At 43.0% G+C, this 24,502-nt stretch overlaps 2 protein-coding genes across 2 annotated transcripts in view; both read left to right on the forward strand.

Moving 5' to 3' along the window:
• The window catches only part of LOC113121980 (NACHT, LRR and PYD domains-containing protein 12-like), a 52,889-nt gene that overhangs the window by 28,037 nt on the left and 350 nt on the right, over positions 1–24,502 (forward strand). Inside the window, exons 9-10 of the mRNA XM_026292870.1 lie at positions 21,272–21,445; positions 21,895–22,068. Coding sequence (XP_026148655.1) covers positions 21,272–21,445; positions 21,895–22,068 — 348 coding nt within the window. The remainder of the gene's footprint in view (positions 1–21,271; positions 21,446–21,894; positions 22,069–24,502) is intronic.
• Positions 12,785–19,614, forward strand: LOC113121552 (protein NLRC3-like). Its single transcript, XM_026292167.1, has 4 exons — positions 12,785–12,916; positions 16,766–16,959; positions 17,061–18,906; positions 19,587–19,614. Exons 1-4 carry the CDS (start codon positions 12,846–12,848, stop codon positions 19,597–19,599), a joined length of 2,124 nt encoding a protein of 707 aa, XP_026147952.1. The 5' UTR covers positions 12,785–12,845; the 3' UTR covers positions 19,600–19,614.

Here is a 24,502-nt window from a genome sequence, read left to right on the forward strand (position 1 = left end):
CACTTCCAAGAGTCCACTTTCCCACAGCCAGGAACACATACATTGTGTACTTTAAATAAGTATACTGAAATAGAGCTCAAGTTAAATGGAGACATGGTATTATATCTGGAAGAGAATGACACAATTTGAAGTAAAAACACAAACCATGAACAGACTTTGGAAAATATCACTAAATATACTTCAAAATCTGTTGAAAGTAAAGTGCACTTTGAAGAAATCTGCTAAATGACTAATGAAGTAATGAGATCATTTCAATATACTTTGCAAACATTTACTTTGAATCTGCTTTTTTTGTCTCAGTAATTCTTTGACTCTTTGAAAAACACATTTTTCTTCTGTTTCTCTTCACACACTGATGTTTTTCTGCCACATGTGGACAAATGTCCAACATTGGAATAAACAGGGACAGGCCTGTTGTGGAAGTTCCAAAGGAACTGAGTTTTCTCTGCTTCCTGTCCAAGATGAAAGCAGAACAAAGATGAAGCGTCTGCAGTGTGACAGAGAGTGAGAAGAATTCTTATTTCATGTCCAACCCACTGAGAGAAGATCAGCTGAACCACTGATGTGAAGACACAACAGGACATGTCCCTGTTTGACATCAAGTGATTCAACTCAATATATTGTCATAATAACAGCTTTTCTAATATATGTGTCCTCACAGACTTTCTGACTGTCGACTCTCAGAGACTCACTGGGAAGTCGTGGCCTCAGCTCTGAAGTCCAACCCCTCCCATCTGACAGAACTGGACCTGAGCTACAACAACCTGCAGGATCCAGGAGTGCAGCAGCTGTATAGTGGACTGCAGAGTCCACACTGTAGACTGGAGACTCTGAGGTCAGTTGACTGACTGTTACTATTGTAGATCTTAGATGTTGAATCCACAACTAAAGCTCCTGTGAATGTTGGTTGTTCCATTCAGTGTGTTCATTGTTCTTCTATTCTCAGCAGACTAAGAATGATTCCTTCAGTTTCACTTCATTTCACTGAGCTGTCTTCAATAATGTGTGTTCACTCATATTGAATAGTCATATTAATAATGATGTGTTTCTTTCTATAGAAGCTTTGAAGAACAGAGTGTCCCAAAAATGTCATATGTCAGGAAGTTGTTCTGAATCCTTTGTGTTTCTAAACAAACTGTGGAAACAGTCCAAAGCTGAAACTGTTTCAACTGAAACTGTCCAGTGTTTGTCCAAGTTTTGATCCCAACAATATGTCAATATTGGACCAGACTAATATCTGACATCCTCCTGAGAGCCAGAAGGAAAAAGGTTGGAATATTTCCATTTTGGAATAGAAGTGAAGACTTTGGGACGTGAGAAACAAAGTCCTCTTTCTTTTTGGGGAAGAACACGTCCCTGTAGTGGACATTGGGTCTTGCTTTGTCCCAAAAACCACACAATAAGCATCAGTTTGCTGACGATAATGTTGGATTTTCTCTGCATTTCTATCTGATTTTTCTCACTTGATGAAACTCAGAGAAAACATATGACACAGTCAGTTATCAACAATCTATGAATGGGATTCCAAAACTTGTGTTTAGTGGCCAATGACACAGTGGGGATCAGTCCCAACACAAGGACATGATCTAGTCTGTGCATTGGGACTGGGCCATTAGAAAGCAGTTCTCAGCCTGTTGTCATTGCCAAGGCCTCAAATCCTGATGCTGTGTGAAGAAGCTTTGAGTAGTTTTTGTTCCTGAACTGAAGCCAGCAGCTTTTGGTCCTGACACTGTCCACCCAGTTTGTTCCCGAATCCAAATCTCATTGTGAAGAACAAATCCACAGTCTCTATAAAGTTGATCCCATAGAAATGAAAGCACATGTGGAGCACAGAGACACACAGATGAAATCATGTGTCCAGGTGGTTGAGCTGTGTTTAGTGTCTGAGCTGCTGCTGCTGCTTTACCTCTGTGCTGTGCTGAGGCTGCAGCCAATAAAGCCAGAGAAGAAGATGCAGAGAGGGAAGAGACAGGAGACAGGAGAGCCTGGGGGAGCTTCCTTGGCTCAGATAGAATAAGGAGGAACAATTCAATGCATTGTTTTGCTGCACTTTGGAACTGGGTCAACAAACTTTAAGCAGGAAACTTTAAAGCTGCACAGTGACAGTATGAGCCATCAACTAGATTGATTCTGCTGTTGGCTGGAAAGCAGCTTCTCTTCCCATGTGCTGACAATAATATCATGATACAGTCAGACTATTATTACTATTATTCTGACTGTTCTCATATTATTCTTGTCATTATTATCATTCTACATTTCCCTTCAGGGATTCATCAAGTTGATCTCATCTCATTATTCTAATGAAAATATGAAGAATTGTCATCATCATCATCACCATCCTCATTGTCATCAGCATCAGTGTCACATTGGATCTCCTTCTTTGCTTCTTTATTCAGGTTGGAGGGCTGCAGATTGTCAGAGACCAGTTGTGGTTATCTGGCCTCAGCTCTGAAGTCCAACCCCTCCCATCTGAGACACCTGGACCTGAGCTACAATTGGGGCCTTAAGGATCCAGGAGTGCAGCAGCTGTGTGGTGGACTGCAGAGTCCAGACTGTAGATTGGAGACTCTGAGGTCAGTTCACTGACTGTTTGTTCGTATTGTAGATCTTTAGTGTTGGATTATTGTTTGAACTCAGTGTTTGCACAGACATAACTTCTATTGAAGTTGATTTTCTTTTCCTGTCTTTGGATTTTTCTGAGGCTAAATTCAGTCTTTAGTCCCAAATGACTGAGTCTCACAGAAAGTTGGTCTCATTGTGTCTAAAGAGTCACATGTGTCAGCAGAAAATCCTCTGAACTAATATTTGTTGGAAATGGATCCAGTTTCTTTGATGCAGTAGAAATATTTCTTTGATCATTGATATTGATGGTTGAGAACACACACAGACAGGTGTGTTTCCATCACTTCAGAGGACATTCCATTGACTTCCATTGATTTCCTGGAGACAAAGCCAAACCAGAAGCACTACTTGGTGAACCCTAAGCACAAGCTGAACCTCAACTTCCAGACAGCTTCTTCCCCACAGAAATCCAAACAGGTCCTGGACTAGATTATTGGCCCCTTTTTAGATGTTGCCATTGGATTTGGAGCAGGTGGTTCACCTTGGACTCACCTGTTGGGAGTCCCAGTTAGTGCAGCCTAATAATCCCTCATTCAGTCAGTTGAAATGGACAAAGTCCTGTGAGGACCCTCTGGTCCCAACATGTAAGAAAGAGTAGATCAGTTGACAGACGAAGCATTACCTTGATCCATGTTGCTATTGGACCTTGATCTGTTGTCCAGTGGCCTCGGGCTCCACAGAACCCGACTCTATGGAAACTTTAGTGCCAAAGAGGAACAGTGTGTCAGTTGTGTGGAAATACCTTGGCTTTAAAGAAAGAAGATGCTGCGTGGCATCAAAACCTGCTTTGCTACTGTTGCTGCCTCATGGGCCAAGACTAGCAAGGCTAAAAGGCCAAGCACCACTGTGTCAAATGAACCAATCCCACCCAACATGACCAAATGTTGGAAAGTTTAACTCCATATGAATCAAATTTAAAACGTCACATGGAAATTCCTGTTTCTCACAATGACTTTGAATTAAAGTCAGAGATTTTTCATCTTTCTGCACTTTCTTCTTCATGTTAATGTGACATCAATTCACACCTCAGCTAATTTCATCATAACAGCCTGGATGGACCAGTTTCTACTGACACTTGTGTTGTATTTATAATATTGTGTTGTTCTATTCATTGTTCATGTTTGTTCAATAAAAAAAACAGGAAGTTGGTCTTTGCTTCTTTATTCAGGTTGTTGAGCTGCAGTTTGTCAGAGACCAGCTGTGGTTATCTGGTCTCAGCTGTGAAGTCCAACCCCTCCCATCTGAGACACCTAGACCTGAGCTGGAACAACCTGCAGTATCCAGATGTGCAGCAGCTGTGTGATCTTGTCCAGAGTCCAGACTGTAGCCTGCAGACTCTGAGGTCAGTAGAGGGCTGGAGTCAGTCCATGGTGCTTTCAGCAGGATTGGACTAAACCCAGTCAGTATCAAAGCAAAGTTCCAGGATTTCCTGTAAAGCTCCAACCTTCTCAGTGAAGCTGTGAGAGGAGAACAGGGACAGGCTTCAGGATTGGACAGAAAGACAGAGAGAGAGACAACAGTCAGCCAGTCAGATCAGCCAGAAGCTTGTTGTGATCATGTGTTTGAGTTGATGTGAAGACGACTGTTGCTGATGAAGTGAGTCTCTGTGACCTCTGTTTTCTGACCTCTGCTCTCTCTGCAGGTGGAAGTGATGGTCTTTATAAAGCTGGACCTGGAGCTGAGGCTGGATCTGGGTCTGGATCTAAACCTGGACTTGTTTCTTTTCCCTCTTGTTGTCCACCTGCTATAAATTCTGTCCATGGGTTGTTCTCAGTTTAATTCTAAGATATTTTCTGCCTGTTTCATTAAATTTGCTTGTGGTCACTTTGCTGTTGGACTTGATCCTCAACAGATGGACTTCCTCCCATCCCAAGTAGACAAACTTTTCCTTCCCACTGTTTCTAATTATTCTGAAACTTGCATATCCAGAGGTAGCAGAGGCTCGGGGTCAGAGCGGGGTCATGAACTGCAGAGAAAGTGAAAACTTGTGAATCATTTAATGCTTCAGTGTTTTGTGTTGGACGTGTCGTTATGAGAGAATCAGTGTTACACTTCATCTGTGAGCATCTACACTGTTTTGGCTCATCAGTGAAAAACCATCTTTATCATTTGATAATGTTAGTGAATCAGATCTGTGGAGAATCACTTTAATCTGGGTTTGGACTAGAAATCTGATCCAGTCCTGGTTTTGAGGTCAGAACCAGTTTTTGTGGACCAGATTCATTTTTGCCTCTGCTTGTTTTAGTTGTTTCTTTGCAGTTGGAAGTGGACCTGGACCTGAGTCTGGACATGAAATCTGGGACTAACCTTTAGTTGCTCACCACAACTGTTGCTGCTACAAATCCTGATCATGTTGTTCTGAGTGTAATGTAAAGATGATGATTTTAACCTTTGACCCTTTTGAGGCTGAGATTAAAACTAGGAGGGGCTAGAAACTAAATTTAGATCAGACCAGATTATTGATGAGATGGGGCTGGGTTTAGGACTAGAGGGGACTAGATTTAGGACCACAGGGGTTCAGGGCTCTGAGTTAAACAATGAGTTAAAGTTAAACAAAGACCAAAGTGAAATTTTCCCTCTGGGCCCTGAACTAAAGAGAGAAATGATAAGTAGTAAAATGAGAAATCTGAGTCCAGCAGTAAAAACAGGGGTCTCCAGTCTGGGTGTTATTATAGACTGATTGAAGTTTGGTCTCATAGAAAGAAAAGCAGTCCAACAGCTTTTTATCATCTTAGAAATGTCAGCAGAGTGTTTCCCTTTTTATCTCAACATGACAGAGAAAAAGTGGAACCAATCAAAGAGTGTGTCTTAGGGAGGAAGACATGACTGTGGTAAAACTCTGTCACATCTCTCAGGGAAAGAAAAGTCATTTGAAGTAGAGTCCACAACGCAGCTAGTCCTGCTACTGGGTCCTCATTGGCTCTCATCAGCCTTAGTTCAGCTGTAAAGTTAATGGAAGTGCTGTTCAGTTTTCTACAGGTTTTATTTGATTATTCATTATTATTATTCTATTATTATTTTTTATAGTTTTGAAAAATGGCGTATTGCTCTGGTCGACAAAAACTAATATTGAAATACAAGCCGTATGAACTTTTTGGTATTTGAAGTTTGGTTTTATAAACAGAAACAAAAAAAACGAAAATGAAATTGTTTTTTGATTCTGTGATGAAAATGTCAGACACCTTTTTAAAGTTAGACTTGATTTTCTTTCCTCATTTATACTTTAAATAAAGAAAGTTCTACAGCGCTGAAACGTTAAAGCAGCTGTATTTCCTGTCTCTAAAACCGGAAGTATCTCTTCTTCTGTCATTTGTGGTGATCTTCTTGGCGCTACTACACTCACCTGGATGCTACTACAGGGTGGGCCATTTATATGGATACACCTTAATAAAATGGGAATGGTTGGTGATATTAATGTCCTGTTTGTGGCACATTAGTATATGTGAGGGGGCAAACTTTTCAAGATGGGTGGTGACCATGGTGGCCATTTGGAAGTCGGCCATCTTGGATCCAACTTTTGTTTTTTCAATAGGAAGAGGGTCATGTGACACATCAAACTTATTGGGAATTTCACAAGAAAAACAATGGTGTGCTTGGTTTTAACGTAACTTTATTCTTTCATGAGTTATTTACAAGTTTCTGACCACTTATAAAATGTGTTCGGGAGACCTTGGGGGCCATTCAACTGGCCCACGACGACCAATCCAGTTTCCTGAAAAGTGGAATCTGACCCCCTTAGACTTTTATCTTTGGGGTCATCTGAAGGCAATTGTCTATGGTGTGAAGATACGAGATGTGCAGCACCTGAAACTACGGATACTGGAAGCCTGTGCTGGCATTTCTCCTGTGGTGTTGCTATCAGTGTGTGAAGAGTGAGAGAAGAGGGTTGCATTGACAATCCATCACAATGGGCAGCACATTGAACACATTTTATAAGTGGTCAGAAACTTGTAAATAACTCATGAAAGAATAAAGTTACGTTAAAACAAAGCACACCATTGTTTTTCTTGTGAAATTCCCAATAAGTTTGATGTGTCACATGACCCTCTTCCTATTGAAAAAACAAAAGTTGGATCCAAAATGGCCGACTTCCAAATGGCCACCATGGTCACCACCCATCTTGAAAAGTTTGCCCCCTCACATATACTAATGTGCCACAAACAGGACGTTAATATCACCAACCATTCCCATTTTATTAAGGTGTATCCATATAAATGGCCCACCCTGTACTACGAATCGTTATTGAATCACGATTACGCAAGAAACCGGAAGTTGTTTCAGAGAGACGCGTGTTACTCGGCGTCTCACCTGCAGGCTCCTGTAGCTAACACCGGTCCGATTGGTAGTGGAAGGTCAAGGCTTTAGAGGTTTACTCAGACATCATTTTAGAAATGGAGAAACAAGGCTTGTCATCGGAAGTTGTCTCTGAACATCTGTCACGGGAATGTGGAGAAGCGAGAGGGTTTTCACAAGAACTATCAGGAAAGTTTGAGCTGAAAACGCCCCAGGTTGTTCTCGTCTGTCTGACACACACTTGGAATTAGAGGTGGCAAAAGTTGTAAACGAGGTAAGACACCTCTGACTGTCTGAGACACCCTTCATTCATTCATTCATTCTTACTTAGTTAATGATATTAGCACAGTGTCTTCACATTCCACATGTGGTTTTGAGAGCTACTGTTTAGTATTTAATGAGTCACTTCCTGGTGGGGCCAACATGTGGCTGCAAAATGATGAAGGGGTCTCTGTCCACAAAAGGCCTACATGCTGCAGAAGGAAATGAAAACAACACAGTGACCGGTAAAGTTAAAGGTTTCTCACCATATATGCGACTCACCTTTTCAGCCGTCATGTCCTCTTCCCTGAGTGATGCTCTTTTATTATTTCTGAAAACTACGGACTGCTCCATGTTTGGCAGCATCCAGGTGAGTGTCGGTGTAGTGGCGCCAAGAAGACTGCACGTTGCCACAGAGGAAGAGATACTTCCAGTTTTAGAGAAAGGAAATACAGCTGTTTTTCCGTTTCAGCGCTGTAGAACTTTCTTTATTTAAATTTTAAACGAGGAAAGAAAATCAAGTCTAACTTTAAAAAGGTATCTGACATTTTCATCACGGAATCAAAAGAACGATTTAATTTTCGTTTTTTTTTTGTTTCTGTTTATAAATGAAACTTCAAATACCAAAAACTACACGGACCGTGAATGCACTTTGTTTTGAATCTGTTTTCAGCTGACCTGACTGTTCTGTTGGGAAATATTGGATTGTTTCCTATTGTTTATTCCTTCATGTGCATTCATGTCCTGATGGGAATAATATCCCAGAACAAAACTGACTGGATGATAGTTTTGCTTTCAAAAGTCAGTGAAGACCAAAGGAACAAAGCCACAATCAATTGAAAAAGGAAAACCAGCACAGAATACCTCAGGGAACGTGTTTGCTCTGTGGTCCATATTTGAAGCTGACCTTGTGTTGGAATGTTTGGATTTCTTGTTTAATATTGTTGATCCATTCATGGCCTTATGGAAATATTGGACTGTTTTAGGATGGATTTGATCTGCACTATGTTGGGATATGTTTTCAGGGCTTCCAGCCAACCCAAGTCTGTTCAGTCTGTACTGACTGTATATTGTGTTCAATAAAGCAAACATTTGGGATCATCTGTTGGCCAAATTTTTTCTTTAATGTCATGTTGAATTGCTTTGCTTGGTAAGATCATGTAAACCCATGAGGCAAGAAAAACTTGAAACCATATTTCTATGTCTTCAAACTTCTGGTTCCATGACCCTAAGCTCTTTTCAATAATATCCATGGAAAAGTTCCTATCAGATCCTTTTTAGAACCAATATAGGATCTAGTGAATATTCTTCAGTTTAATGCCAAACAGAAATATGACCAATAGAATATCAGCCCTCTGTCATATGGCCAAAAAGAAATGCAACACCTGCTTTTTTGTATAGTTGAGTTTGACACATGAAAACTAACAGTGGATCTTAACGTAACACCATTTAACCTTGTTCTCACTTGAAATGTGTCCCCACATTAAGGCCTTGAATTTCAGGGCATTAGACCTGGAAAATCTAAAGCAGAAATCTGGGACTAACCTTTAGTTGCTCACCACAACTGTTGTTGCTACAAATCCTGTTCATGTTGTTCTGTAGTGTAATGTAAAGATGATGATTTTAACCTTTGACCTTTTTGCACAAGTGCAGCTGTTACTGTCCATAACAACATAAATGTCTCTGTGCTGAAACCTACATACGAAGACTTTAAAGAGTTTAGTTGAGGTGCAAACAGTTTGGCCTTTAGCGTCACAGTCCACAGGCTGTATCATCACTGTAGTCCAGGTTCCTGTTCAGGCTTTAAGGTCTTTAAATAGGATCATTGGAGACCGGCCGGATTTGGCTCTTTTCCGATCTTGTGTGTGACGTAGAATTTAGTTGGATCAGGGTTTAGCATCTTCCCAGCAGGGACAGAGACTGATGCTGTACAGTTTCCTCTGCACAAGTACAACAGTATTAGCAATAAAATCCACCTGAAGTAGTAAAAGTAGTCACTAAGCAGAAAACCAACTAAAGTATCAGAGCAATACTGTGCAGTAAAAAGTCCAAGCTTTGTCTCTGTAATGTAGTTCTGTAGAATGTAGCAGTGAATGGGAAAGTACTCAAGTCCAAATACCTCAAATACCTGACCAAGTGCTGTATTTAGTTTCAGCCACTAGATGGAGACACAACATTGGGGTTTTATTCTTCTCTCTGAACTTAATTTGTGTCTTTTTGTCATTGTTCATCTGTTTCTTGTTGTTTTGCATCTTTTGTGGTTTTGACCTGAGCTCTGTGACTTGATACGATATAGTCTGATGTCCCTTCACCCAGAGACACAGGCCCCTGAGCTCTCAGGCCCCTGGTTAATCCAGCCCTGATGGTTAGACAGTTTCCAGCAGCAGCTCTATGGACTCTGGGCTCCTCTTACACACAGATCAACACATTTGAATGACATTCAATAAATAGACACTTTCTATGTGACATATTGTGAAGCTGGACTTTGGAGAATAATCCTCCTTTTAGCCAAACAAAGCAGTGTAGAGTGTGATCTCTAGTCCCAACTCTGTCACATATATGAGAACCTGTGCTTATGTCATTATATGCAACATTGGCCTGTGACAGATGCTGATTGTTTCTGCTGTGCTCTTTTTATCAGTTAGAAAGAAAACAACTGTGTTGTCAGTCTTTGACCATGTTTAAAGTGCATTAATTTATGCAAAGCTTGGCTTGATTGATTCCATAGACTTTCTACATGTGGCCAATTATATTTGGACACTACAGCCTTTTCTAACCAGTCAAATATGAAACATAACTGTGGTTTTTGTTCAACATGTTCTCTGTATAGAACGTTGGGATCCTGGTAGGAAATGGAAAGAAAAAACTGCATCAGTGTATGTGTGTGTGTGCGTGTGTGTGTGTCCTCTAACTGCCTAAACTGTTTTCACAAAATCTTCTCACCTGTTCACACCTGAATCACACAGGTGATTCCCAGTAAATGGAAAGGGGCAGGGCCATAGTGAGTAACCAATCAAAGCACAGAGGCTGCAGCTGTTTGATCAGAAAACATTGGAAGAGGACAGAGGAGACCTGGAGACCTGTGAGTACTGATCCAATTTTATGTTTACTGTCAGACTTTATCATAGTCATGTGGTTTCTCAGCCTGATAGAAAGTGATGTCAGTAACTCTGACACATCTGGATCTGGATTTAAAGGGGTGAGGGTGGTCTCTGGTCTGTCAGTGTCTTGTGATGTCAGTAACTCTGACACATCTGGATCTGGATTTAAAGGGGTGTGGGTGGTCTCTGGTCTGTCAGTGTCTTGTGATGTCAGTGACTGACACATCTGGATCTGGATTTAAAGGGGTGTGGGTGGTCTCTGGTCTGTCAGTGTCTTGTGATGTCAGTAACTCTGATACATCTGGATCTGGATTTAAAGGGGTGAGGGTGGTCTCTGGTCTGTCAGTGTCTTGTGATGTCAGTAACTCTGACACATCTGGATTTAAAGGTTCTATCTGTTTAGTTTCTTTTCAGTCATTTTGTAGAGGTGAGAACTCTGACACAAAACATGTTGTTGTTTTTATGTAATAATCTAAAAATATTATGTCAGACCTTTTTGGGGGGTCAGGTTCTGGTTGGTGGGCCCAAAAACCAGCCTTAAAGGTCCAGCACACCTACAGTAAAATATTCTAAACGACATGACTGCCTCATTGCCAAGTCATACAGCAATTTGAAATGACAGTTAACAAGTATGTGGCCTCACATCTGTGTGTCTGTGGCTGTTGGTTAATGTGTGTTTGGCTGGGACTAATCTGAACACACTGGTTTGTCCAGACTGTGTGTATGTGGGGGGGGGCGCATGTGACTGACATGAACAGACTTGTCCTCAGTTTGATTTTCTGTCTCTGTCTTTCATAAACTTTCCTTCTAAACTCTGTGCCAGGGGTCCAAAGTCAGTCAGGATCCTACAGACCTGGTACTTTAGGATCTAAAGGCTTTTGATAGGCAGGTAGGAAAAACGTCATGTTCCAGTCAGACCCACAGGCCTGCTAAATGTTAGGCATCATAATATTGTGAAGAAGAGAAATATTTATTTCTTCATCATCTTTGTCAGACCCTGGAGCCCTGTTTTGGTCTGTGGTTGCACTTGTTTCCCCACCTCTGTTTGTGTTTGGGTCTAATAGTCTTATTGTTTCCTGGATGTGAGAGTTTTCCAGACTTTGCCTGATAATTTTACAGCGTAAATGATGAGTCTCATGTGTCGAAGGTGGAGATATTCTTTTGCAGTTTACCAGAGGGATCATGACTCAGAAAGTGAAACCCTGAAAACTGATCCTGATGCCGTCAGTCCCACATTCACTATCAGACTTTAGTTCTGCTTAAGTCTACAAAACAGCCACAAAACGCCAATTCCTACCAAATCATTTCCTCTGGTCAAGACATAGATTTGCACTTGGCACTTTAACATCAGCTCTTTAAAACCACCTCAGGGAGGATAAAAGACAAGTTAAAGGATGTCGGAGAAAAACTTAACAAATAGACTCAGAGAACGACCTTCAGAGGTTCAGTCAGTTTTACTTGTACAAGCAGTAACTGTCACAGAGCTCACTAAGTCCAGAGTGAGGAGTCAGTGGCTCGGGCACAGCCAGGCATTTTATAGCTTGTAGCTTAGTACAGCCAAAGTTGTGGATGAAGAAACAAAGAACAAATTGTGTTTTTCAATCGTCTTCTTGTTTAATGAGCTTCGCTCCATAAATGTCACGTAAATATATTTAGACCGCCATGTTGGTACAGGGAAGTCTCCTAATGCATGTGTGTGTATGAAGGCAGGAGGTGAGTCCATAATGAAAACCATCAGAACTGAATTTACAGCCACAAATGGATGGTCCAGGATACCTGGTTCCAGTCCCAATGTGGATTTTCCTCCCCAAACACTTCAGACTTGGAGGATGTAGGTCCAGTTCTCTGAGGAAAGATTCCAAAGATCCATCATCTTTGGTTCTTCCTGCTCTGGAAACTGGCTGCCATAAGACCAGTTTCTGTCTCGTAGAAACCAGGAAGGAATGAAAACTGTGGAATTTCAGCAAACTGTGAAGGATAAAGATGCTATGCTAAGGGAAGCTAACTGTCAGGTGGAGCTGCCTGTGTTTGTTTCCAGAAACACAGGCAGAAACACAGGCAGAAAGAATCCAGAAAGGTGGTGCTGAAAATACCAGGATACTTCACTTTAGCTTCAGACGAGTTGTGAGCAACTCTGAGAACTTCCTGTGATGTCGTTGACTTCCTGTTTGTATTGCAGAGCGTCCACTCACTGCCACATGTGAAGAAGAGCAAAGTGTGAAGTCAGACTCCATTTTAAAGTCCACAGAGAAGAAGAAGGAGGAAACAGGAAGTGGGAAGCAGGGTGAGTGTTAATATGACACCTGCACATATTGATCCATCTCATTGATGAATGTTGGGATTGAGTCTGGTTTAGACTTGTGTTTCCTGACGTCACAGTCACACTGTGTCTCTGGGATGGTTCCATCAAACTAATGTCCAATCAATAAGAAGCTGCTGCCGTTACAGCGGGACAGCTGACTGGGTTTGTTCCTCTGGTTTCCAGGGTCCCTCAGACCACAGAAGATGAGTCTTTGTGGGGGGGAAGAGGAGGACAGACCAGGGTCTCCAGGATACAGCTGTCTGTCTATGAAGAGTGACCGGTCCAAAGAGTTTTTTCCTCCACGTTTCAGTCCTGAACCTGGACCCTCAGACTCAGGGTAAGAGACAGTTTCTAGTGTAAACTGAGCTGAAGATGAGTCTGTGGTCTGGAAGACAAAATCCTGATCCACTAACATCAGGTGTCCTTTCCTGTGATTAATTGATTAATTGAATGGTTGAGAGGAGATATCCAACTTTAAATATATATAGAATATATCAAATTTAGGCTGTGGGCAGAAAACGGACTTGTGCTGGAGGATCAGATATTTAGTCAGAAAAAACCTGTTTCCTGGAAACATTTCAGGCTGACTGACACCAATCAACTATTTATCAGACTGATGTTGGAGAGCTTTGGATTCTGGTTTCATCATTTCATTTGATCAGTGACAGAAGAAAAGAGAATCTGTCTGTTCTGTTTCCTGCTGAACTGACCAGTTCAAGCTCAGCCTCTCCAGCCTGGATCAACTGGTTCTAGAGAGACCAGGAAAAGCAGGAACCCAGTTTCATACAAAGGATATTTAACAGCAGTGACCCTCAGCACCACTAGTGCCTGTGAGGATGTTGGTTCGTCTTCCTGCTGCCACTTCATCACCTGCACCGCCCCCATTTCCTACACACACTCACACACGCACACACACATCTGCTGAGTGCCAAACTGTAAATGTTCATCTTCCTGAATGTGAATGACCAATATAGTTTCATCACACACACAGGAAGTGTCTAAAAGTTGCACCTGTACGTTTGTGCATCCACAAACAGGTTAATATGTTTTGCAACACCTGGTGGCAAAAAGAGGAACTGCACTTTGAATTTTTTAGCCCAGTGCAGGATTAAAACCACAGCATTCCTGATGCAAAGCCACAACCAGGGCACCACAAACATACTGCAGTGACAAACTAGGATGTTTGGAATCACTGTACAACACTGACTGTACAAAGAGCTGTAGTGTTTAATGAGGACTGACAGCAGCCATTGTGTATGAAGAGGTGTGTGTGTTTGTGTGTTTCACAAGTCATTAAACTGCACTGGTTGTTACCACATGCTGGGGGAGTTTTTCATCCTTGATGTAGATGATCAGGTCTAAGTCTAGTCTTCACAGCAGGAGGGGCTCTTGGCTTCAGCACCTCTGCCCCCTGAGAGACTTTGAGAGACTGCAGCAAACAGATTGGTTATGTCTTCACCAACAGCCACATTAATGCCATTTCAAAATTCTACTTGCACTTTGAAACATCCTGTTGCTTAGTGCTGTGGATGTGACGCAACATTTCAGTTTAGTGAAGCTGTCAAAGGAATTAGTGACTTCCTGTTGGTGGTCGACCATGGGAATCTAGATGTTCCCTGACATGAAGGTTTGCTGATCATTTAGCTTGTCCAACTGAACCAGGGAACAGGATCTTAGTGAAAATCTGAAGGAATCCAGCTTCTGTGTCTCTTGCTGTTCTGCTCTGAGAGACACTGTGTGTGAACACATTAGGCCTGGGCCAGTTTCTGGTTTGATGCTACCCCCAGTGTGAAAAAGTCAGATGAGATGTTTTTCAGATCAGATGTTTTTGTTTGTGCAGAAGAGCGGCTGGTGTATGATTCTACAACGTCAGAGCCTCCTACAGGCTACAGAGAAAACCTAGGTTAGACTCATTGACAGAAAGTTCTGGCTTTGAATTTCCAACACTGTTCTTCCTGTTTACACATGGAGTGGAACTAAAAAAGTCAAAACAACTTGAAGATTAAAACCCAAGTACAAAAAGACGCAGACGACACAACTTAAAGAAACTTTGACTAAGCTTCTGAATGACCTCTGCAGACCAAGGGGTGGAAGTCCTGTATGTGTTTCCTGAGCTGGTTTCCATCGTCTGATTGGTAGAAGCTCTGCAAGCTGTGGCTTCTGATTCAGAACTAAATCTGCTTCAGATTCATGGGCTCTGGGAAGTCCACACCCTGCTTCTGGAGCTTCTTTGCAGGTTTCTGGTTCCAGCGTGGCTCATTTTGACATGCACTTTGGGATCAATCTCCATTTCATAGCCCAGTATAAGGAACCTGTTAGATATGAGTGTTCAACAGATGATTTGTTTTAGAAGAGAAACTTCTGATGAAAACACAGAAGAAATTCTTGTTCACAGCTTGTTAGAAAGAAACAGTCAAATCCACTTCTTTTGACACTGTAGTGTCTTAAACACTTAAAGAGACACAGACCAAACAAGTGGCACACCATCATTTGAATCCAACATCACACTGTGAGGTGTCAAATAGAGACAAGAGCCATATGACAAATCCTTTTGGTTTCAGTCCTAAAGGTTGGAGGGAGGTCTCTGTGTTCTGGTAGGTCCTGTATGTAGACAGGAAGAAGAGATGAGGAAGCAGATGTGGCACATCTGTGCTTGGACGCTGAGATTCAATGGTTCTTTCAGTCCCTTGTCAGCAGTTGGACTGGAAGCTGTTGGTAGTGACAGGCTGTGGTCTGTTGTTATGGTGTTAATTCATTGGATGTCCAAAAATCCTGTTGGTTTCCCTGAGGGATGGAACAGGAACATGGATATTTTGAAGGTACTGCATAAAAGTTAGTAATCCCAGTGTTCTGAAATCCATAATACACGTAGAAAGAGCCAATAATAATATGGAAGTAGTCAAACACATCAATACATTGAAAATACATCAAGCTCCTCTTCAAAGACAGATACAGCAGGGTCTCCACAGTCTGCATTGAAATCACCTTAAACCCAATATTGGACCAACTGGAGATGATTTGATTTTCTGAGCCATGAAGCTGCAAAGACATATAGACAGAAGTTTCCACCAAACTGCTTGGAAGGTAGTAAGTCCTGCAGCCACAGGACGACCTGCTGTAGGTCTCTCCAACAACATGGTCATGACATCAGTATCAGCTGCCTGGACTTTCTGAAGGCTTGTGTTTCAGTCCATTTCCCACAAGTGTGTAGCATAAAGAGACGTGCAGTCAGCTGGAAACAAAGTCCTCTTAACAGCAGGCCTGGATAAGGCTGCACTGACAACAGCACAGATTTCTTCCAGCATTAAAGAAAACCTGTCTCTTCTAATGTGAGACTGTGTTCCACAAACTGAACCTCCCTTTGCTGTTGTCCTGGACTGGATCAATGCAGCAGCACTCTGCCCATCCTGGACCCAAACAGGAAGCAGTTTGTCCCTTTAATGCTTCAGTTGATTGACAACACACACACACATAATAATGAGACTAAGTCAAACTAAAGCAGTCGAGGAAAGAGAAACACATCTTTCCACATGTGGAGCAGCTCAGGCCTCTGGCTGTTCTAAATAGAGCTCAGCCTGTGTCTACAGTGGTAGTGACTGAAAACATCCTAGTTGTTCCCAGCGTTATGTTTGCAGTCCCCTGGTGCTGCTGTTGCATCAGGAATACAGTGGTTGAAACCCTTCCAAAAAACTCCAACATGCAGTTCTCCTTCAGTTTCCTGCTGTTATTGTGCAGCTTTGAAGGGATTGATCCACTTCCAGACGTGGTGTCGTTGATGCACTTTGGAAAAGGAAGTTGGTTCTTTTTCATTGAGTTAGTAAAATGATTCCATCTCCTTTGTTCAGACTGAGGAGTCTCATTGTTTGATGACTTTATTTCTGCTGTCACATGGAAATGTTTCTGTCTTATCACTTTTTCTGTTTCTCACCACATTTCTCTTCTTCTCTCTTCTTTCTTTCCCTCAATGAACATCTCACTGGATCATCTTGATGTTGAGCTGCAAACCTTTGCAAACTGACAAACTCAGTGTTGAATGTTGATCAGATTCCAAACTTCATTATCAGCCAGTTCAGCTGTGGAGGAAAACTGATTTAAAGCCAGCTGGGAGACAGCTGGGAGTTTCCAGCTTCTGTCCAGTCAAACATGTCTCCACCTCAACTAATCCCAGTTTGCTTCATGTCCACAGGGACAGGACCAGGACTCAGGTCTCTGAGGAGCAGCGGCTGTCCAGCTGTGCTTTGTGTCAGGACGTCCTGAAGGATCCAGTCTCTACCAGCTGTGGACACTGGTTCTGCAGACGGTGCATCACCTCATACTGGGACCAGTTTGGTTCACCAGGAAACTGTCCCTATCCCCAGTGTGGAGAAAGACCCAGAACCAGTAGGACCCACTGATCGTTCTACATTTGAGTTGGTCCTTCACAGTCGAGATTCTGTGTCACACAAACGTGTGTTTGATTTGACCTTTTTCTTGTCTTCCAGTGGACTCTGGTCTGCAGGAGGTTTTAGATCAACATAAGACCAGTCTGAGGATGAGATGTGAACGTGTGACTGAAGGACCTGATCCAACAGGAAGTGGAACCCTCCTCAACAGGATCTACACTGAGCTCTACATCACAGAGGGACTGAGTGAAGAGGTTAATACCCAACATGAGGTCAGGCAGCTGGAGACCACTTCCAAGATGACCCTCCATGACACTCCAATCAAGTGCCCCGAGATTTTTAAAGCCTCCCCTGACCAGCAGAGACCCATCAGAGTGGTTCTGTCCAACGGCGTTGCTGGTGTTGGAAAAACCTTCTCAGTGCAGAAGTTCAGTCTGGACTGGGCAGAGGGCTCAGAAAACCAAGACGTCAGTCTGCTGGTCCTGCTTTCGTTCAGGGAGCTGAACCTGATCAAAGATGAGCAGATCAGTCTTCTCAGGCTGCTCCATGTTTTCCATCCAACATTACAGAAGGTCACAGCAGAGCAGCTGGCTGTCTGTAAAGTTCTGTTCATCTTTGACGGCCTGGATGAAAGCAGACTTTCACTGGATTTCAACAACAGGAAGGTGGTGTCTGATGTCATACAGGAGGCCTCGGTCAACGAGCTGCTGACAAACCTCATCCAGGGGAATCTGCTTCCCTCGGCTCTGGTCTGGATAACTTCCCGACCCGCGGCGGCCAATCGGATCGCTCCTACGTGTGTGGACAGGCTGACAGAAGTCCGAGGCTTCACTGACGCCCAGAAGGACGAGTACTTCAGGAGGAGGTCCAGGGATGAAGAGCTGTCCAGCAGAATCATCTCACACATCAAGGCATCCAGGAGCCTCCACATCATGTGTCAAATCCCAGTCTTCTGCTGGATCACTGCTACAGTTCTGGAGCACATGTTGACCACAGAGCAAAGAGGAGAGCTGCCCAAGACCCTGACTGACCTGTACTCACACTTCCTGCTGGTTCAGACAAACAGGAAGAAGCACAAGTACCATGAGGGACATGAGACGAGTCCACGGCAGCTGACGAAGGCTGACGTGGAAGTTCTTCTGAAGCTGGGGAGGCTGGCGTTTGAACATCTGGAGGAAGGAAACATCATGTTCTACCAAGAAGACCTGGAGCAGTGTGGTCTGGATGTCCCAGAGGCCTCGATGTACTCAGGAGTCTGTACAGAGATCTTCAAAAGAGAGAGTGTGATCTTCAAGAAATCAGTCTACTGCTTTGTTCATCTGAGTGTTCAGGAGTTTCTGGCTGCAGTCTACATGGTCCACTGTTACTCCAACAGGGAGACACAGGTACTGGAGAAGTTCCTGGGTGGAAAGATGTACTCCCATATGGAATATAAAGATGGATACCATTATGAGACCATCATGGCCCTGGGAAAACATACAACATTGGATGACTTCCTCAAAATATTGATGGCAAAATCCCTGGACAGTAAAAGTGGCCACCTGGACCTGTTTGTCCGCTTCCTTCATGGCCTCTGTCTGGAGTCCAACCGGAGAGTCTTAGGAGGCCTGATGGGTCAAACAGAGATCAGTCCAGGAACCATCCAGAGAGCCATCAACAACCTGAAGAAGATGAACACAGATGATGTCTCTCCTGACAGAAGCATCAACATCTTCCACTGTCTGATGGAGCTGAACGACCACTCAGTCCATCAGGAGATCCAAGAGTTCCTGAAGTCAGGGAACAGATCAGAGAAGAGACTCTCTGAGATCCAGTGCTCAGCTCTGGCCTACATGCTGCAGATGTCAGAGGAGGTTCTGGATGAGTTGGACCTGAACCAGTACAACACATCATACCAGGGACGACGGAGACTGATTCCAGCTGTGAGGAACTGCAGAAAGGCTAAGTAAGTCCAGATGTGCCCAAGTGAAAAAAATCTATTGTTGTATATTTTCTAAAAGTATATTGAGTATACTTTTGAAATACTTTGAAATACTTGAAGTTGTGTTAAAATGAAACCAGTGAAGTTGCTGGAAGCTGCACTATAAATCTGCTTTAGTACATGAAAAACATATTTTTCACGTATTATTGGGTACTTTTGCTGCCCAAAATACTACACTACTGTTAAAATATACATGAAATATTTGAGGTTGACTTGTTGCAAATGGCAAAAATCTATAATGACATTAAACTGAAATTAAAATGGTTTTTCCATGGGACACATTTTTCTTCTGTTTCTCTTCACACACTGATGTTTTTCTGCCACATGTGGACAAATGTCCAACATTGGAATAAACAGGGACAGGCCTGTTGTGGAAGTTCCAAAGGAACTGAGTTTTCTCTGCTTCCTGTCCAAGATGAAAGCAGAACAAAGATGAAGCGTGTGCAGTGTGACAGAGAGTGAGAAGAATTCTTATTTCATGTCCAACCCACTGAGAGAAGATCAGCTGAACCACTGATGTGAAGACACAACAGGACATGTCCCTGTTTGACATCAAGTGATTCAACTCAATATATTGTCTCTGTCATAATAACAGCTTTTCTAATATATGTGTCCTCACAGACTTTCTCTCTGTGGACTCTCAGAGACTCACTTTGAAGTCGTGGCCTCAGCTCTGAAGTCCAGCCCCTCCCATCTTACAGAACTGGATCTGAGTCTGAACGGCCTGCAGGATCCAGCAGTGCAGCAGCTGTGTGGTGGACTGCAGAGTCCACACTGTAGACTGGAGACTCTGAGGTCAGTTGACTGACTGTTACTATTGTAGATCTTAGGTGTTGAATCCACAACTAAAGCTCCTGTGAATGTTGGTTGTTCCATTCAGTGTTTTCATTGTTCTTCTATTCTCAGCAGACTAAGAATGATTCCTTCAGTTTCACTTCATTTCACTGAGCTGTCTTCAATAATGTGTGCTCACTCATATTGAATAGTCATATTAATAATGATGTGTTTCTTTCTATAGAAGCTTTGAAGAACAGTGTCCCAAAAATGTCATCTGTCAGGAAGTTGTTCTGAATCCTTTGTTTCTAAACAAACTGTGGAAACAGTCCAAAGCTGAAACTGTTTCAACTGAAACTGTCCAGTGTTTGTCCAAGTTTTGATCCCAACAATATGTCAATATTGGACCAGACTAATATCTGACATCCTCCTGAGAGCCAGAAGGAAAAAGGTTGGAATATTTCCATTTCGGAATAGAAGTGTAGACTTTGGGACGTGAGAAACAAAGTCCTCTTTCTTTTTGGGGAAGAACACGTCCCTGTAGTGGACATTGGGTCTTGCTTTGTCCCAAAAACCACACAATAAGCATCAGTTTGCTGATGATAATGTTGGACTTTCTCTGCATTTCTATCTGATTTTTCTCACTTGATGAAACTCAGATAAAACATATGACACAGTCAGTTGTCAACAATCTATGAATGGGATTCCAAAACTTGTGTTTAGTGGCCAATGACACAGTGGGGATCAGTCCCAACACAAGGACATGATCTGGTCTGTGCATTGGGACTGGGCCATTAGAAAGCAGTTCTCAGTCTGTTGTCATTGCCAAGGCCTCAAATCATGATGCTGTGTGAAGAAGCTTTGAGTAGTTTTTGTTCCTGAACTGAAGCCAGAGGCTTTTGGTCCTGACACTGTCCACCCAGTTTGTTCCCTGATCCAAATCTCACTGTGAAGAACAAATCCACAGTGTCTCTATAAAGTTGATCCCATAGAAATGAAAGCACATGTGGAGCACAGAGACACACAGATGAAATCATGTGTCCAGGTGGTTGAGCTGTGTTTAGTGTCTGAGCTGCTGCTGCTGCTTTACCTCTGTGCTGTGCTGAGGCTGCAGCCAATAAAGCCAGAGAAGAAGAGACAGGAGACAGGAGAGCCTGGGGGAGCTTCCTTGGCTCAGATAGAATAAGGAGGAACAATTCAATGCATTGTTTTGTTGCACTTTGGAACTGGTTCAACAAACTTTAAGCAGGAAACTTTAAAGCTGCACAGTGACAGTATGAGCCATCAACTAGATTGATTCTGCTGTTGGCTGGAAAGCAGCTTCTCTTCCCATGTGCTGACAATAACATCATGATATAGTCAGACTATTATTACTATTATTCTGACTGTTCTCATATTATTCTTCTCATTATTATCATTCTACATTTCCCTTCAGGGATTAATCAAGTTGATCTCATCTCATTATTCTAATGAAAAGAAGAAGAATTGTCATCATCATTATCACCATCCTCATTGTCATCAACAATTGGATCTCCTTATTTGCTTCTTTATTCAGGTTGGAGAACTGCAGTTTGTCAGAGACCAGCTGTGGTTACCTGGTCTCAGCTCTGAAGTCCAACCCCTCCCATCTGAGACACCTGGACCTGAGTGGAAACAACCTGCAGGATCCAGGAGTGCAGCAGCTGTGTGATGGACTGCAGAGTCCAGACTGTAGACTGGAGACCCTGAGGTCAGACCCCATGTTTAGGTTGTGTGCTGAGATGAATGTGATGTGAAAGTTGTGCTGACACTAAACTGCAGACATGAGGCTGATATTAGACTGATCCACACTGAGGATCTTCATGGGAAAGGCTGTTTTCCCTCTCAGAGAAATGTGGCTGCACAACATGAGTTTGTACAGATGGAGCCACAGGTGGAGCTGGCAGAGTTTCAGAGCTGAAGTCACTCCGTCTTTATTGAAGCAGCAGCATGTTGGCATTCATATTAATGACAGCTCTTTGACCCTTTTTGGATGGGACTGCTTTGAACCTGCATCCTGTTGGATTCAGCTGTTTGGAGTTTCCACTTTCTAAACTTCTACTTTCTAAACCTTCTTCAGCTCTGAACACATTCTGAAACATTCAACACTTTCAAGAGGAACTTTGGTTTCTAACGTCACATCTTTGCTTCTTTATTCAGGTTGAGGGACTGCAGTTTGTCAGAGACCAGCTGTGGTTATCTGGTCTCAGCTCTGAAGTCCAACCCCTCCCATCTGAGAGAACTGGACCTGGGTCACAACAACCTGCAGGATCCAGATGTGCAGCAGCTGTGTGATCTTGCCCAGAGTCCAGACTGTAGCCTGAAGACTCTGAGGTCAATAGAGGGCTGGAGTCAGTCCATGGTGCTTTCAGCACGATTGGACTAAACCCAGTCAGTGTCAAAGCAAAGATCCAGGATTTCCTGTAACGCTCCAACCTTCTCAGGGAAGCTGTGAGAGGAGAACAGGGACAGGCTTCAGGGTTGGACAGAAAGACAGAGAGAGAGACATCAGTCAGCCAATCCGATCAGCCAGAAGCTTGTTGTGATCATGTGTTTGAGTTGATGTGAAGACGACTGTTGCTGATGAAGTCAGTGAGTCAGGAACACAAAAACAGTCTTTTATCCAGATCAATGTCAGGCAGCTGAGCTTGAGCTTAATTCCTGCATTTCAATCCAACAAACACTGGTTCACTTTGGCCTGGTCGGTCACCATGGAAACTGGGTTGATCAATATAGTCATCTATAGCTAACTTGCACTGAAGCAGGATCAGTTTAATGTCTCACATGAGAATTTATCAGTAGCCAATCAACAAAGTGGAAAAACTCCAGTCAGTCTTCAAACAGGATCCCAGTCTGAACCAAATCCTGGTTCACCTTAAAGTCACATTGAAGACCAGAGCAGTGGGCTGAGTCATAGGTTCTGTCAGAGGTCATGTGGGCTCTGAATCAGCAAATCAGGTCAATTGAAGGTTTGTGATCATTTCAGTTCAGTCTGATCTAATTCTAGCAGTGAACAGTTTAATCCATAATGTGAAGGAATGAATCCAAACTACAGCCTGTGATGAACTGAGGAGAAATCTGATGGGATTGTCAGCAGGGACTGGACAGAACACACACGTTGCAGATCCATGATGTGTGGTGATGTATTGTGTATCAGTGTATTGTCTGGAGCTAGTTGAGGGTTTGATGACTCCTTGTATGTGGACGCCTGCTGAGAGAAGGAGGAAATAAAAAGGAGGAAAAGAGAATCTGATTATTTATTTACTCACCTTCTAACTGAGGTTTGTTCCAACAGGTTTGGCCTCTATAGTAAAAAAACAGTGACTCAATCTTCCAAAGACAAATCCTGTGCGTAACACTGAAACATTGTCTTCATCTAATTTTTAAAGTCTGATTTTACAAAGTGGTCTTGAAATAAAGTTGGCAGATATTTGGAACCATCAGGCAGCACGGTGATGGACTGGTGACAGTCTGAAGTCTGGAATCTCAGTGTTGACCTGACTGGTAAAGTCTTCGTCCACCTGCAGCATCACTCCAGCTGATGGTGACCTCATAGCAAAATCACTTTGGTCATCACAGCGTCACAGCTTCGATCTGTTTGCTCTGACAGTCTGTAAAAAGCATGTTAATATAGGTAGCTCCATATAGTGTGGAGCTCCATATAGGAGCTCCACACTCAGCCAGGTCAGTTCTCAGCAGGAATAAATGTCTGTCTGTACTGGAACCATGTTCTGTGGTGAAACTCATCATCTCCAGCTCTTCTTGTTCCCTTTAGCTGTCTTTAAAACCCCATTAGTAGCAGAAAGTAGCAGGTCTGACCTCCTGCCACTGTGTTGTTGATTTTACCCCACAGGTCTCCAGAACAGGACATGTATGTTTTCCTCATTCTGACTGACCAGACCTGCACCCCAGTGTAGCCTGGTAGAAATGTGTCAGTGAGACATAAGTTGATAAAAGTCCTTATCCTGATTGTTCCTCAGATGCTGCTCCAAGAAATGAAAATCTACAGAGGCTTCAGTGTCAGCAGAGATCTTGTTATCATCAGCTTGGGCCCAGTTTGTTCAAGATGTGTCAGAACAAGTTCTGAACCAGCTGCTGGACAGTCTTTTGCAGCAGGGTGTAATAAATCAGGAAGAAATGGAGTCCGCCAGAGCAGAGACCAGAGCTGACAGGGCTCGAGCTGTGATCGACACGGTGAGAAGAAAAGGAACAGAAGCCAGTTCAGTCCTGATTGATAGTCTCTGTCAATTGGACCCACACGTTTTCCAGAACCTTGGACCTGATGTGAAGTAGAGATGTGGCTCAGTGAAATGTCTGACTGTAATATCATGATGGGATCTGGGGTCCTGAATGGAGACAGTTTATATGAATTCACCTCAAACTCTTATCAAGGTGCTGTTGATCCAGATATGGAAATGTCTTGATTTTGTCTTTTTGCCTTTTTAAACCACTTTTTGTTTCCTTACATTTGAGTGTCCACATCCAGATGTGGCAGTGGCCTCACTCTTTGCAGTGACGGTGCAGTGGTCGCTTGCTGCCACTTTTTGGGAAACCAGTTTTTCTAGTTCCAGCCCTGGTTATGGTTTGTTTTGTTCAGAAAGGTGTTGGGAAGCCACGGCTCCTGCTCATTGGTCCAGTCTGAGTCTGCTCACCTCATTTCTACTGAATCTGTTTGGATGTGCTGTCCATTCTCCTTGTCCCACTGCTGAACCAGGAAAACTGGCATGTGTTGCAGCCCCAGGCCTGAAACAAAACAGAGACCAGCCCT

The sequence above is a fragment of the Mastacembelus armatus genome, chromosome 20 (assembly GCF_900324485.2).
Source record: "Mastacembelus armatus chromosome 20, fMasArm1.2, whole genome shotgun sequence".
Classification (NCBI taxonomy): Eukaryota; Metazoa; Chordata; class Actinopteri; order Synbranchiformes; family Mastacembelidae; genus Mastacembelus; species Mastacembelus armatus.

Coding starts and splice junctions, on each gene's coding strand:
- LOC113121552 (XM_026292167.1), top strand. CDS start 12,846: ATGAAGAGTGACCGGTCCAAAGAGTTTTTTCCTCCACGTTTCAGTCCT. Junction 12,917..16,765: donor CCTGGACCCTCAGACTCAGG/GTAAGAGACAGT, acceptor TCATGTCCACAG/GGACAGGACCAGGACTCAGG. Junction 16,960..17,060: donor TGGAGAAAGACCCAGAACCA/GTAGGACCCACT, acceptor CTTGTCTTCCAG/TGGACTCTGGTCTGCAGGAG.